This window comes from Daucus carota, chromosome 3 (genome assembly GCF_001625215.2).
Source record: "Daucus carota subsp. sativus chromosome 3, DH1 v3.0, whole genome shotgun sequence".
NCBI lineage: Eukaryota > Viridiplantae > Streptophyta > Magnoliopsida > Apiales > Apiaceae > Daucus > Daucus carota.
Window position 1 is genome coordinate 54,645,199 of NC_030383.2, and position 17,269 is coordinate 54,662,467.

Sequence of the window (17,269 nt, forward strand, 5' to 3'; positions counted from 1 at the left end):
AGGTAGTCTACCATAAATTTCGCAACTATATTTCTGTATAATTTTGAAATATTAGAAACGTCATTATCGAAAAGTGATCTACAAATCAAAACTAATCATCTCAACTACCAAATGTCGCACACACATGTTGATACATAGAATTGCTTTCATGCATCTTTACTTAAAATTAAAATGCATACCAATTGGTTATATGACCCCTTCCACAGAGTAGCGACTCCGATATGCCAGTGCCACAGGTTGGCAAAAGAAAGAACAAAGACTGGACAACCATCAAACTTGGGTTGTAAAGGTTTCTCCACAAGAAAAAGAGAGGATACAAACCTGTAGCATAAGCATCAAATATACAAATAAATGACTTCATAACATTGGGAAAATCATAATTTCCTATCTATACCAAGGCAAAAATTGCTTGCAACAATTATAACTTGAATTTCTCAATTACAATGCGTTGGATTCTTTTATCAAATATGACAACAAAGGAAACTTCTTTGGCATGTAAGCCCTGTATTGTTTTTTACCCCCCGTGCAATACGCCTTGCAGCTGCTCATTACTCTTACATCACAATGATTGTCCTGTAGTAGGGTGGTTCAAACATTATAACCGAACAAATTTGAAGACTCGTCAAGTATTTAATGTAGCTCCCTTTTTTGCGTTGGTGATTAAAACAAACATCTCAAGCAACACTTTTGCTATAACATCTCACCCAACTCTTTTGCTCTCATAATCTACTACTCTGGCCCCATTAATCGAATCTGTTGTTCCATTTACATTCCTTGCTAATTCTGCAGCGACTCCGATATAGGTATGTGGTGTTAAGTTTAAGAGATTAGCTTTTGCGTCTTTTGGTATATCCAGCCCTTCAATGAACTCCAGTATGCTTTCCCGGGTAATTCCTCTTCCTCTGGTTAGCGCTTTTAGCTTCTCATAAGGCTCTGGAACTCCATATCTCCGCATCACCTACGTATAATACATAAAAATATTTATCAGATAATAACATTTTAATCAAATGAAATAACAGGTATTACAGGACCTTCCCTTAACAAATAAATCAAATAATATAGCCATAAGTAGAGACCATAAAGCAGTAACTATAAAAATACTTGACTCTCTAGTTATCTAAATTATTTTACACAATGTATGGACAGTGTATGGAAATGCGTACGAGCAGCACTTGTTCCACTAATGAGACCCACAATTTAACGAGAAGATTTTTCTTAAATAACGTTTCTAACTATCACTCACATAAAAGAACTCGGTAGCTTTAACTCTAATACCCAATATAATAGAACCCTTTAGGCTATACAATCTCATCTCATAGAAGTCACATTTATGCAAAAAATAAATAAATTATACTCTTAATTAAAACTGAAAACCCCCTTCCAAGGGTATTTTCTACATAACCAAATGGACCAAGGACCAGAACAAATGGGCTTATTTTAAATAACCTACATATGTAATAAACTCCTCACCTCACATATGAAACATACTTACTGCTATATATTCTCGATTAAATAATAACATACATTATAATTCTCCTTTACTTCTGTTCCTCGTCACCCATCTATTATTTTTTTATTTTAAATTATCTTTTAATTAATTATTTACCCATACCAAATTACTTTTTGTGATATACTACTCCCTCCATCTTGTTTATATTGTCCTCATTTTTCCTTATTTCTTTGCTCCCAAAAAAAATGTTAATAACAAGTTAATATGATAAATTTTAAATATCATTTTTTTTGAAAATAATACACATTATTGATAACATATAGCTTATATAGCCAATTTATTATGATAAGAATAAAAGGTGGATTACATTTAGGGTTCAAAATGGGGTGAGGGAAATGGGGAACCCGCCCCGAATGGGGCAGACCCGCCACGTTAATACGGGGAATGGGGTAGTGATGGGGAGTAATTCTCCGCCCCGCCAAAATCTGGGGGCAAGTATGGTATATGTCTAATCCCCGCGGGGATTCCCCGCCTTGCCCCGCGTGTATATACACACACACCATTATTTATTATAATATGTTTATTAATTCTAATATTAGAAGTATTATGTATAGTTATATTGTTATCCTAATTTGACATACATGTATTTATTTAGTTTTTGGCTAAATGACGTGTATGTATTTCTAGTATACATGTATTCTATATTTTTATTAAGATCTCACGAAAAAAAATTACTATCCTTTTAAGCAACTATCTAAAGTTATATATAGGAGCGGGACAAAGCAGTTGGGGCGGAAATATTTAAAATCCCCAATTAGGGCGGGGAAAATATATCCCCACGGGGAATGGGGCGGGGACTGGACGGAGAAAATATATATGTGGCGGGGCTGGGAAATGAAGTCCTCACCCAAACCCGCCCCATTTTTAATCCTAATTACATTGATGCACGAGAAAAACAGGACGTAGGGATAAATAATTCCCAAGAAAATATTCAACTACATATATAATATAAAAATATATAGATATACAAGTATGATGACTTACAATTGCGTGCATTGTTCAAGTACTTATTTATCAATTTTTCGTTTGCAATTATGTAACCATGTTTAATACTACGATTGATTAGTATTAACAATAATCAAAATATGAATTGTACTCTACTGAAAAATTCTATCTCGACCCATGCGAACGGGTACTCACTAGTATATGTAATACAAATTCATGGGGTGAATCCACATACTGTAAACTATACATACAGTATTTTCAAGCAATAAATTTACACCATCAGATTTTTCTTTAACGAAAATAATTTAGGCTCCCTAAATGCAAGGCACTTGCTCACAAACCAGCCGACCATAGCTATAAGCAGATGTAACCATGTTTGCAAAACTGAAATAGAGGCACTGTGGTAAAATACTGTCTTTGGGCTTTCGGAAAGAACAATTCTAGATTTAGGGAATGTACAATGCCACCTACAGCCTCTTCTTTTTTTCTTTTTTTTTTCCTTCTTGTTAGGGATGAAAGGATAACCTTGAGTCCTTGATTTGGAAAAATAGAAATACGTAAACTAATTATATAAAATTATTACAAATGGAGGAGTACAAATAACCTCTAATCACATGTCAAAGTAACTATGCTCCTATTTTCTAGAAAGTAAAGAGATAAAAAAAATAGAGGCAGACTCGAAGATAATTTTGTTAAGCAAGTATTATTTCTTAACCTGATCAGGCACATTATTTTTACACTAGTATACTTATCTTTAGTAGCACTAGTACAACGAATTCATATCCTTGTACTAAACCTTACTCAGTTTATAAAGTTATTTTTAACATGATATACGATAATAAGATCCCCATACAATGAATGCAGAACTGAGTGATGCATGAGCTTACAAGAGTGATGTATAAATCTTCTTAAATTAATGTTGTGGGAATTTCTTTTTCTTTTTTTTTATGTTCCTATTAACCTAAGCTTTTGGGGAGTAGTGTATTTAGGGGCTGTGGGAATTTGTTATGCTCGTGTTAATGTATACACTTATTGAGAGTGGCAGACTAGTGGTTTAGTGGCCATGATGCTTATTTGTGTATACCACTTGCACATGATATCAGCCACTCTTTATTTGACATCAACTAAGCTCTCCTACTCACAAAAAATCACAAACAAGACTACGATTGAAAAATATATAAAATATAGTAAACAACTAACATATATACCAGGAGAATCACTTACGGTTTGTATTGGTTCTGCAAGCACCTCCCATGCTTGATTCAGGTCTTTGGATAAAGCGGCTTCATTAACCTATCACAATAAAATAAAAAAATAAACAAAGAGCAACGATGGTGGGAGAAATATTTATCCTGTCAATTGTGTGGTTCTAAAGTAATGAAAAAAGGCCACATGTACCCAATTGGCCAATTTTATACATTAAGTATCTACTGTCTGTTTAGCACCCATACAGTCACACCCATATCTAAGAGTCGATTATCTGGAACGGGTCCTCAAAAATAAGTTAAATGAGTCATAGATCAAGGCTGGTGGATGCTGAATCATCAGGTATTACAAGTAAGACATACTATTCAAAAATCAATTTTAGACTACAGTTGCAAAAGATGCTCCGAAAGCAACAGTTTCCAGATAGGCAAATCAATTTACAGTCATCACTAGCAAACATATATCAAGTGACTCGTAGTTGTAATTCACAAAAGAGAAACCTTCAAGGTGACTTGCTTATATACTCATTACGGTACATTTACATTGTAAACAGAAACAGGATTTAGGTATACATTGAGGACCACTTAAATATAAAAACATTTCATCTACCTGAAGCTTAGATATTCCCTGTAATGCACTTCTGTATGCAAGAAGTGCATGCCCTAATGCCACACCCATGTTACGAAGGACAGTAGAATCAGTTAAATCCCGCTGTAAAGACAGAGTAGAAAGAAAACTCTTAGCAAGGATTGTAAAATAATGTCACAAGCTACAAATGGTGAAGATATTTGCAGAGTTGAACATGTCCTTAGAGGCTTGTTAACACAAATAGGACTAATTTTCCTTAATTTCTACTAACTTCTATTTTCATTTTCCATAAACTATTTATGTGGCTTTTGAGTTTAAAGATACATAGAAAGTAAACGCATACCTGCCACCGGGAGATAGGCAACTTACTGCTGAAATGGGATAGATATGCATTGGCAATACCGAGATTGCCTTCACTATTTTCAAAGTCAATTGGGTTCACCTTGTGAGGCATTGTTGAGGACCCAACCTCACCAGCCTTTGTTATCTGCTCAACGTCCAGCACTATTTTTGTTACTAATTATCATAATAATTCAAGCACTTCGAAGAGCAAAGTTATGACATGCTCACCTGCTTGAAATAACCTAATGAAATGTAACCCCATATATCTCTATCAAAATCAACCAATATGTTGTTAAAGCGGACAATTGTATCAAAAAGTTTGGCCATATAGTCATGAGGTTCAATCTGCAGAAAAAATGTACTTGTGAGAACTAGATACAAGAAAAGCTGTGCATGTAGTCTATGCACCACACTATGCAATGGACAAAAAACAACCTTAAATGTGCAGTCATTGCACATTCTCTGAAAATTTACTTAATACATGCAATTGCCTAAGGTGGCTATGCTTAAGGTTTGTCTGGCAAAAGTAATGGAAGCTAAATTATTCTCTATCTTGTCAGGTAAATAAGCTAAACAATATGTACAGGTACAAAATTAACAAAATTAAAAGTCTATACAACATTGCAGATAGGCAGACCTGTGTTACATAGGCATTAAAGCTCAGGCCCAAAAATGTTACAAATTCCTCGGCAATATGAGGCCAGTCAACATTAGGATATGCAACAAGATGTGCATTGTAGTTGCCAACTGCACCAGCAAACTTCCCAAAGATCTCGACTTTAGATACATCCTCCCTTTCTCTGCTTAACCTCTCTGCAAAAATGATCATTTCCTTCCCCAGTGTTGTAGGTGAAGCTGGCTGCAGGATATTACATACAGTGAGTAATTTATTCATAAGTATCTGGTCACACGTTTCTCTGGATCATCATAGTGTAATTACTACTATCTCATAATCAGGCATTTATTGTCACTTCACCGAGGAATCATTTATCCTAACTGTTAAGAGTGCATTGTTCATAACATCTTCCAAGTACCAGGCATCAAAAGGTATACGCATCACAACTAAGACAGCTTCGTCAGCGCATTGTTAATATCAATCTTTCAGTAACAATGTCCACATAAATTTTAAAAAGAGAATACACCACAAACAATAGTTGGCAATCTAAAGTGGCTTGCTAAGTTATAATTGTTTCTTGTTTTATTCCACATTCTTTGAGAATGGAAATATTAAAACCCATAAAGATGTGCCCCATCAGTAAGATAGAATGTCTTAAACTTATTAAGAAATCTCTATTACCTGACCATGGGTACGAGAAAGCATAGGAACATGAGCATTTGCTTCAGCCATGTCACGTATTGATTTTATCAACTCATCCATGGCAGGAAGTATGACAAGGTTAACAGCTTTGTTCAGCATCAGACCATGGGCCAGATTATTAATGTCCTCAGACGTGCATGAAAAATGGAAAAATTCAAGCACCTGAAAAAATGGTTTCAGATAGGAAAGTCATCAAGAAAACAAAGTCAAATAAACCATATAGAATGCACATTTTCCCAATCTGCTGATAACTTAAAGTGCTTGATCCAGACCTTAGCTATTTCAGGATTAGATTGACATTTTTCTTTCAAGAAATACTCCACTGCTTTCACATCATGGTTCGTTACTTTCTCAATTTTTTTGACCTCTAAAGCATCACTTATGCTAAAACCATCAACCAAACTTTCCAGATATGACTGAGCATCTTTCGTAAAGCTCGGTACCTCTGTCACTTCAGGAATTTGTGAAAGCTTTAACAACCATTGTATCTGTTACAAGCAAAATAGATAAGCAGACGTATTAGAACAAAAGTCCAAGAACAAGAACATCTACCCTTCTCTCTGAAAAGAATGGAGGAGCAGTGGATTCTGAACAGTGATATTTTAAGGCTGGAGCATATAGTGAAGTGCATGGAAATTATAATGGGTCTGCAGAAGGTCTCCATATGCAAACATTATTTCCTCCCAAAAATCATGCAACCTTTCATAACATATCAGACTTCTTTCAATGTTTGTTTGCTTTTGGTTACTAAGGAAAAGCTTCTTAGATTGTGAAGGTGACAAACAGACAACAAAAGGACTTCTAGTACAGAAAAATTAAAATAAAGGTCTCCTGGAGGCACCACTGGGAAGCCAAAGTTTAAAATATTCTACAAAGATGCAAACAAAGTGCAGCCATAATTTTGAAGGCATGTTTTGCTAAAGAAAATGCCATCTATCAGATCTTAGCTCACTGATTGTTATTTTACAGAGAGAGAAAGGGGGGGGGCACCGATAAGAAGAACATGTACTAAAAGAATTGGGATAAAGTTTAGATGTAATTAAAATCATATTCCCTGTTTTTGCCTCAATAATTTGCCATTGATCTAATCAGCTTCATGAAATGTATAAACAGAACACAGCGGTTCTTCATAATAATTTAATATGAAAGTGCTGTGCAAGTCAATATGACATCTTACTTTCACTCTTATGTTTCAATAGGCATTAATCAGCAAGACGCAATGTCAGGTTCACATAATATCCTTAAAAGTTAAACCACATAAGGTAGTTGTAAAAACAGTACCTCAACCAGAACCCTGAAGTGTATTAGGCCATATTCACTCAAAAAAGGAGACAGGTCCTTGACTTTGCTCCAATACCGACCATCCAATGGACAGAGAGCCGTTAAACCTGTGAGCTCCATTTCAGGAGAGTATTCAGCTGACATCGCTTTAGCCTGTAGCATAAACACCACAAATTCTCATTCAAAAACCTATAACAAATATCCATCACCCCTACTGTATATCATATACTAACACAAGGAACTACAAACTGTAAATGCCCAATAAACAATAAGCTATAAGCTACAATCGAATCACTCCATTTCAATAGTAATTCCCCCAACAAAATCATAATAATCGTAATCAATTTCTTTCCCTCATCTCGCCTAAAATTCACCTTCAACTTAAATTACTAAAAAAACAAGCACATAAAACACAAACAGCAATAGCCTAAGAACACAAACACAAACAACTGGATTGTAATTTTAAGGTTATATCAGTTTGTATATACATATATATATATATATATATAGATAAATAGATACAAGAAGAGATACACACCTTGTACAAAGCTCCGTTAGTGTCTTTAGCGGAGGCTTTGAAAGAGAAGGGACGACAAGGGAGAGTGGAGAAGAAGCGAACAAGTGAAGGAGAGGAATGAATGCCTCGGGATTGTTGAGAGGAGATTCTTACAGGATTAGCAGAAGCAGAAGCAGCAGCATTTGAAAGTCTACTAGCAGAAGCACTCAACTCCATGCTTTTTACAAAACCCTAAGCTTAAGCTATGTTCTGTTCTGATATTTGCCCACTTTACCTTCTCATACAACACCACTTGGTTTTTTATGTTCCTTTTAGTACATTTTGAGCGTTTTTGCTCGGTCATTTTCGGAGGTTTAGGTTATTGAATTTCAACGGATTCTTCTTCATGATTTTGGTATATTTAGAGTTTTATTCCATTAAGATTTTAAAAAAAATAATTCAAGAAATATGAAGGTACCTTTTTTTTGTCGGGAAGAAATATGAAGGTATTTAATTTGAAAAGATTCTTTCCTCGGATATTCAATTGAGAATTAAATTATGTTTGATAATAATATTCAATTGGGATTCTTTAAAATTTATTAAATATGATAGTATTCAGATACATATAGGATTTTTTGTTCATAAAATAAAGGATTTTGTGAAGATCGTTAAGTGTATTTGAAATTTTTTGAAATTACATCAAAATGTATGAAATTTTAAAGTATTGTGTTTAAATACAAAAAAATCTATATCAACCTTTTTATTAATAATCCGTACAAAATCAAAATCAAATATTATCTATTGAAATTCATTAACTAAAAAACAATTCATTAAATTTTCAATTAAATACACCCTCATTAATTAGAATTTTAAATTAACTTATAAAATCTGATGATATTCAATCAAGATTTTAAATTATATTTTAAAAAATTCGATGGTATTCATTGGGATTATTTAGATATGATGATATTCATTGATTTTTTGGACTTCATGAAATGATGGATTTTGTGAAATTGTTTGATATATTTATGGTTTTTTATATTACCACCATAATTCATATGATTTTTGAAGTATTCTACTTAAATACTCTACATCAATTTTGCGATATATCAAGAATCCATAAAATTAAAATACGATACAATCCTGTAAAATTTATGAATTATTATTAATTCATTAAAAGATAAGTTGAATACAGCCTCGTTAAGTGAGTAGGAAGAAAATAACATGATTTGAAATTTTTATTTGTTCTCTCGAAATATTTTTATCACTGTGAATGTATATATACGAAAAAAGCTAATAATATAAAATTAATAAATTAAAATAAGGCGTTTTTGTCTGTAGCTCTAACTATAATTTCCACTAAAATTTTGGCCAATATTTTACAAGTATGTCCTGTACTAAAATTTAAAATTGATGTCCATCATAATTATGTAAAATGTTATATAAAATTTTTAATATATGCTTTGATATGGTTATTAGATATTTAAATTTATATAAATAATATTAAAAAAATTTTATTCGACAAAAATAGCTAACTAAATATGATTGTCAATATATTCGCTAAAGAGATAAACAGTTGGAGGAGCAATTTTTTACATTTTTTTGAAATTGTCAAGTACCAACTACGACACACCAAACTGTTTTAACAAAAATAATTAATATTAGAGATGTTATTAAAACATCTACAATAATGTTGACGAAAATGACTAGCAAAAATGGTATATTTATAAAATTTATTTAACTTGTATAGCGATGTGTTCTCGTCGGCTATATATTAAACATAATTTCTTGTATACTTAAAGCAAGGCAATCGTGATATAAATCTTGTTCAATAATTATGTTGGTGAACAAAAAGCGAAATGGCCAGCTACAATGGCAAAATAAAGCAATACTACACCTTATTTTATATTTGAAGAAAAATATAGAATACATGTAATAACCGCATCCTCAAAAAAGTGGGAAAAAAAAAAGATAAATGGTTAAAAGAGAGGAAGATAGATTGTGAAGAAAGATATTGTATTTGCATATAATCAGTATTTTTACGTGAATATAAAATAAATTATGAGCAAATTAATCTCAAGAGGGGAGCGGCAAGAACATGTTTTCTCTCAAGGGAAGGAGCGGCAAGAACACCCAGTTTCAAAATTTGAATTCTCATCGCATCTACAAGCAAGATTTGGATTCAGGGAGAGCATCTTTAGCAGCCGAGAAGCATCTTAAGAATTTCATATGGGCTCAGAATCATCTTGTTGACAAAGAAATTTTGGAAAGGCTCAACATTGGGGATGATAAGGCGATAGCGATAGCTTTGGATCAGATTCATCATAGGAGTCTTCGCGAACAGGAGAAGAAGATTCAGAAGGGGATAGAAGAATTGAAGACATACAAAGAAGCTCTAGGTGGGAATAAAATTCAAAATCTGAATGCAGAGATCCTTAAAGATGAAGCGGACTGGAAGAAAGTGTCATATAAGAAGAAGACTAATAACTTTAGAGTGAGAAACAGAGAGAAGGCAGAGGCCACTATTTTTTTACATGGCATCCCAGATGAAGCTACAGGTAAGGAGATATGGAATTTGTTTCAGGAGTGTGGCATGGTTACGGATATCATTTTACCGAGGAAAAGAGATAGGGCAGGTAAGAGGTATGGATTTGTGAAAACGAATAGTGAAAAAGAAGCTGGAGTGATAATCAGTAATGCCAAGACGCACAAAAGGTTGGGAAGCAAAATTAGAATGAGTATCAACATGGATTACAAGAAATCTCACAGTCAGAATGTAGAAGGTGTGATTGGTAGTGCAACAAAGCCTACTAAGATGGGACAAGAGAAAACTAACCCAAATAGTTTTCAAAGAAACATGGATGGTTACACTGATAAGCCTAAGACTCAAATATACTCGGGGAATAGAGTTTCTCAGGGTAGGAATGAAGAGGAAGGTTTTGAAAAGAAAATGTTTGAGTTTATTGAGGTTGAGGTGGATGAAGAGGTGGAGAAAGCATTGATGGGTAGCAAGATTGGTTATACATGGTTTGAGGAAGACGTCAAAACAATACAGGAACGATTTAAAGATATGGGTCTGGGAAATTTTAGAGTGATAGCGTTATCCAAGCGGAAATTTTTAATTAGTAAAGATAGCAAAATGTGTTGGGATGATTTTAACAAGACAGACTTATCAGTGTGGTTCAGTCAAATTAAGGAATTCGCAGAAGGAGATCAGATACTTTCAAGAGTGGCATGGTTGGAATGCAGAGGACTACCAATGCCTGCTTGGAAAGAAGAAAACTTGAGAGCGTTCACAGCAAGGTTTGGAAATTGGGTCAGTTGGTCGTACCAGAGTGATAATCTGGGTGAGTTTTTTAATCCATTAATATGCCTGGATTTGGTAAACCAGGAGGTGGTGAAGGAAGAAATGACAATCTTGTACAAGGGGAAGAAAATAAGAATTGATTTTAGGGAGATTACTGATTTGAATTATCTGAAAGGGAGAGTACTTCCTATGGAGTTGGATGAAGAAGAGATAACAGAAAATAGAGTAAATTCGGAGGAAGATAAGGTGAGTGTGTCGAGAGCTAATAAAAGGCCTGAATTGCAAAATCAAATAGTGAAGGTAGACAATAATAGTAGGGAGGTAGTCAATAGTGCTGAGGAGAATAGTTTAAAGGATGATCAGGGTGCAAAGTCTCAGGAGCAACAAGATTTGTTTAGAGATTTTAGAGGCAAATCAGGTAGTTCAGATGTGCTTCTCATGGGATCAGACAAAGGCGAGGAGTTTACAGAGTCAGAAGTGTGCATGGCAGCAGAAAATTTGAGCTCTCAATCGACATTATGTACAGGGGTCGCAAGAAAACTGAAAGTTAAAAGTAATAGAGGCAGGCCGAGGAAGAAATGCATAACACATAGAAATCCTTTTGATATTGGGGGAAGCTTTAAGCTGAGAAGCAGAACCCGTGGAAAAGGTAAATTGCCCCTTAGAAATAGAAAAACAAGCATAGAAGATCGATGTGCGCAGATAGTACCTTCAAAAGTTGTTGGAAGTACAGTTAAACAGGCGTTGGAAATTTTGGAGGCTGCGGAAAACATGGGGCTAGCAGTGAAAGGAGATCGGGAGGTAGTAGTGAAGGAGATTGCTCGGCAATTGGAGTTGAATGAATTGTGATGGATAAGTTAATCACAATAATAGTACAGTAGATTTTAGTAGCTGAGTAGATCATGATGAATCAAATAAATTTTCTCTCGTGGAACATTAGGGGTATCAATAATTCAGTTGCATTAAGAAATTTGAGAGATCAGGTTAAGGCAAATAAAGTTGGAATTTTCTGCTTGCAAGAAACGAAAAGTGAGAATTGTCCATTGTATCGGATGAGGTCGTTTTTTGATATGGATCGAGTAGATATGTTATTTCAACCTTCAGAAGGGTTCTCGGGAGGAATGATCACAGGCTGGGACAAAAATTTAGTGAAGTGTGTTGCCTTAGCACAGTCTAGCAATTGGATTTGGACCTGCTTTGATAGCAGAGGGGATGATATGAAATTTCATGTAGTGAATGTATATAGCCCCCAAAGCCTAGACAAGAAAAGAGTTTTGTGGAATAGTTTGAAGAATATTATTGAATGTGTGCAGGGTGAAAGTATTTGTATTATAGGGGATTTTAATTGTGTTCGGGATGCATCAGAGAGATTGAATTGTGTCTACAGAGACAAAGAAACAGAGGAGTTCAATGAGTTGATCATGGACTGCAATTTAGCAGAAGTTCACATTGTAAATTCAAGTTATACATGGTTCGGGCCAGAAAATAGAAAGAGCAAACTGGATAGAGTGTTAATAAACAGTAACTGGCTCCAGTCGGGTGATTGGCAAGTCAAAGCTTTGAATAAAAAACATTCCGATCACAAGCCAATTCTGCTGTGTTGCCAGAGCTTGGTTTCTTCTCCAAAACCATTTAAAGTTTTCAACTGCTACTTGACGGAATCTTTATTAGATGAAGTTAAGAAAGCATCTATAGAGAATCAGCAATGGAGGGGGAAAAGCTTGCACCATATTCTAAAGGAAGTCAAAGGTATGATCAAAAGAAATTCATCATATTCGAGGTCCCAGCTGGATAATAATATCACCATCCTGGAACAAGAAATAGACAACATGGATAATTTCGGAAGTGATGGAGAGAAGTACAGGGAGAGAAGAGCTAAGTTGCTACTTCTATATAAACAAAGGGACTCGATGTTAAAGCAAAAGGCGAGGATACAATGGTTGCAGAAAGGAGATGGGAACAATAGGTTTTTTCATCAAGCCATTCACAGACGGATTGCTTCTAATAGCATCAACAGAATTTTGTGGGAGGGTGAATGGCTCACGGATCACTATCGGATAAAGGAAGTTTTTTTTGATCATTACTCAAGTTTTTTCCAGGACTCGAAAGTGAAGCTGTTGAAAATAGGGAATCTCTGTTTACCTAGATTAACAGAAAACGGGAAAATTTTCTTGGTGAATCAGATTTCTTCAGTAGAAATTGAAGCTGCATTACATTCTTTAGCTGATGACAAGGCACCAGGCCCTGATGGCATGAATATTAGAAGCATGAAATTCTTATGGCCATGTATAGGTGGGAAAGTGGCAAACTTCATTGAGGAATTCTGCAACAATTTCAAGATTCCTAAAGGCTTGAATTCTTCATTCATGGCCCTGATACCAAAGGTAGTTTCTCCGTCAAGAGTCAAAGATTTTAGGCCCATCAGTCTTATAAATTCCTCGATGAAAATACTCACAAAAATTCTAGCTACGCGATTGGCTAGCCAGTTAGAATATCTCATTAGTGATACCCAATCGGGCTTTATCAAAGGCAGGCAGGCCACAGAAAGCATTTTGGTAGTAAAGGAGGTGGCACACTCCATACAAAAAAGAAAATGCAAGGGAGCTATTTTAAAGTTAGATTTTGAAAAAGCCTTTGACACTATCAACTGGGAATTTTTGATGGAGCTAATGCGAGAAATGAATTTTGACAAGAAATGGTGTAGATGGATACAAACACTGCTAGATTCCACCAGAGTTTCCATCTTAGTGAATGGCACGCCAACAAAAGAATTCAGGCCAAGGAGGGGACTCAGGCAAGGAGACCCCCTCTCACCACTATTATTCAATTTAGCAGGTGAAGTTTTGAGCCGCATGATTTCATCCGCAGCTGGTAAAGGTATTTTTAAGGGAATCAGGATAGGTAAAAATTCTAATCCGATTACTCATCTACAGTTTGCGGATGATACGGTTATTTTCTTAGATGGCTCTCTAGAATCTGCGAGAGGAATTAAGCAAGTACTTCAGAGTTTTCAAATGTTGTCTGGTCTCAAGATTAATTTTGATAAAAGTAGCATTTTTTCATCATCATACTCTGGGAGTGTGTTAGAAGACATGGCCAAAGAACTTAACTGTAATATTGGTAAGTGGCCAATGTGTTACTTAGGAATTTCAATTGGAATCTCTGCAAAGAGAAAGATTTTCTGGGAACCATTGATCAAGAAAGTGAGAAGTAAATTGTCCAGGTGGAAAGCGGATTCTTTAAATCAGGCAGGCAGGCTTACTTTGGTTAAAGCAGTTCTAGATAGTGTTCCCATTTACTGGATGAATTTACATAAGATTCCTACATCAATAAGCAAGAATTTAGATAGGATCAGGAGGGATTTTTTATGGGGGAGAGGTGATCAAAATGGGGAACAAGCTAGAAAATTGCATTTGATAGCTTGGGATAAAATCTGCAGGTCTAAAGATAGTGGTGGTCTTGGCTTGGTCCCCATCAGGGTGAGAAATTTATCTTTATTAGGCAAATGGTTTTACAAGTGGGAAAGGGAGAGAGACAGATGCTGGAACAGATGGATACGAGAGAAATATAATTTCTCTAAATATTGTGGGCTTAGTGAGTGCAAAATTTCAGGTGCAACCTCGGATTGTTTGCAAGCAATAATATCAGCATCATTTGAGCCAAAATTCAGAGGGTTATTGAACAAAAACTGCTTTTCATGGACACTGAGAAATGGCAAAAATATTTTCTTCTGGGAAGACACATGGGTTGCAGAAAAGCCGTTAAAAGACATATTCAAAAGGCTGTACAGACTCTCTGCATACAAGGAATATTCAGTTAAAGATTTCTTGCAAAATCGTGGAGGGAATTCCTTAAAATTGTCCAGGTTCTGGTTCAGGCCTCTAAGAACTTGGGAAATTGAAGAAGCTGCAAATTTAGAATCTATTATAGATCAATGCATCCTGGTAGAAGGCTCGGACAATTTAACCTGGTCAGTGTCTAAAAATGCTTACTCAGTCAAGAAAGCAGCAGAGTCTCTACAGGGCACATTAACAAAAGTGTCTTGGAAATTTATTTGGAAGCTAAGAGTCCCTTATAAAATCAGGATATTCTTGTGGAAGATACACCTAAATATTATTCCTACAAGTCATTTTTTAGTGGGAAGAGGTGTTATTTCAAAAGAAAAGGAATTGTGTGCATTATGCAAAAATGGAGTAGAGACAAGCGTGCACTTGTTTCTTGAGTGCATAGTGACAAGGAAAATTTGGCATGATGTCTCTGCATGGTGGCAAGTCACGTATCTACTAAATGGAATTGGATCACTTTCTGCATTATGGGAGAGCTCGAGGTGTTTTCCAACAAAAAGGCTGCGATCTGTATGGAGGGTAATTATTAGTGCGGCGCTGTGGAATATTTGGATATCGAGAAATCAGATAGTATTTGGTAAAGGAGAAGATATAATTAATTCAATCCCTAGTCTCATCAAGATGACTGCTTTGGAGTGGTGCCAAGCGATGAATCTGATTCACCAGAATGCAGGGAAGAGATGGGTCCTTAATCCTTCAGGTGCGGTGTCGGAAACTGAAGAAAAGCATTTTAATGAGCTAATTTCTTGTGGTTCTGAGTTGGTAGCATTTGTGGACGGATCTTGGAAGGAAAAAGGTGGCAGTATTCAAGCTGGAATAGGCGGGCTTATTTTTAATAATCTAGGTAATGCAATATTCAGTTTTTCAGGTCCTATCAAAGTAGATTCACCTTCTGAAGCGGAATGGGAAGCATTTGTGTATCTGGGTAATTCACTGGCAAAATCAAAATGGAAGCATTGTTCGACTACAATCTACACAGATTGTTCTGGAATTATTTGCAAATATCTAGAGTTGTCCATCAAGTATCAAGTGCAGAACTCAAATGATAATTCTGATTTCTTGGGACTTCCAAATATCAAGGTAAGAAGCGTGCCCTCTGAGATAAATTGTAAAGCAGATCACCTGGCTAAAAAAGGTGCCAATCTCAAAAATTTTAATCAATTCTGGGTGCATGGGAATAAAAAGTAGGGCTGAACAGAGCAGCGTTTTGTGGCTGTACATGAAGCTGATCTAGGACCTGCAGTGGAAGATGGTGGCAATGATCAAGCTCCTCAGGTTGAAGATGAGGTTCAGGAGGATAATGAAGTTAATGTTGATGGTGTTGCAGTGGAAATTGCTGAGGCGATGGAGTGAGATTTTTAAACCATGCAGATGAAGAAAGCTAAAGGGGTGAGGTAGTATTTTGGTTGTGTCAGAAGCTACTACTTGAACTACTATTAGTATTATTAGAGATCTAGTTTAAGGTAATTTCTATTAGAGTTATGGCAAGGGCTGGAGAAAATCTTTTGATATCTGGTTTAGGTTTGAGGGCTAAGGTTTTTACCTTTGTTGGTGATCTTTTCTGCTTCTTTTGTAATGCCTATGTAACCGTTTATTATCAATGAAATCCTTCGCTTTTCAAAAAAAAAAAAAATAAAATAAATTATTGGAGGAGACGTTTTGTTTTAAAACCAAAAAACTAACTTTTTATTCTATATTATAGAAATAGTTGAATCTTATTTCTAGGTCATGGCTTTACTGTTATGCTACCACCGTGAAGAGGTGGCTTGTGATGTCATATGTCCGATACAATATGTTTAAAGCTGAGGTGGTTGTCTGAGTGTTTACAAAAACTTTATTCAAATATCAAAGAAATGACTTTTTGTATTCAAATCAATACCCTTTATTAATAAGCGAAACCACATTTCAGTGGAACATCGGTACCAAAACTACCAAAATTTGGTCACTTTCATATTGATTAGGATTTTATAATCATTATTATACTATTATCAAGACTTCTATATTTGAATAAAATTTTATTATTAAAGACCTCAATATTCATTAGGACAGTGAAAGACTTTTATATTAATTAGAATATTATGAAAAGACTTCTATGTTAATTAGGATTTTATTATTAAAAATTTCAATATTGGTTAAGATTATTATACTACTATAAAAAGAATTCTATGGTGTTTAGGATTTTGTAAAATAACATTTATCATATATTTGACAAGATTTTGTTTTATAACAATTATCTCACTAATAAAAATATATTATCAACAAAATTATTTGTTTTAATATTTTAAAAGTCAAATAATTTAATATACGGAACAACTCTATAAATCTTTTAGCATGCTTCAGAGTTCAAATAAATAAGGAGTTCATATTGATATTAATATGATATCCTATCAATAGAATAATAATGTCAACGAAATTATTCGTTTTAATTTTT

General features: G+C 34.8%; 1 protein-coding gene across 1 annotated transcript; it reads right to left on the reverse strand.

Moving 5' to 3' along the window:
• Positions 1-342: 342 nt before the first annotated feature.
• LOC108215025 (uncharacterized) lies at positions 343-8,038 on the reverse strand. The gene is made up of 10 exons (XM_017387338.2): positions 7,729-8,038; positions 7,191-7,343; positions 6,182-6,397; positions 5,889-6,071; positions 5,229-5,450; positions 4,820-4,936; positions 4,593-4,736; positions 4,271-4,372; positions 3,680-3,748; positions 343-958 (listed from the first exon to the last, which is right to left on the reverse strand). The coding sequence occupies exons 1-10, from the start codon at positions 7,921-7,923 to the stop codon at positions 701-703; spliced, it is 1,659 nt and encodes a 552-aa protein (XP_017242827.1). The 5' UTR covers positions 7,924-8,038; the 3' UTR covers positions 343-700.
• Positions 8,039-17,269: the final 9,231 nt, after the last annotated feature.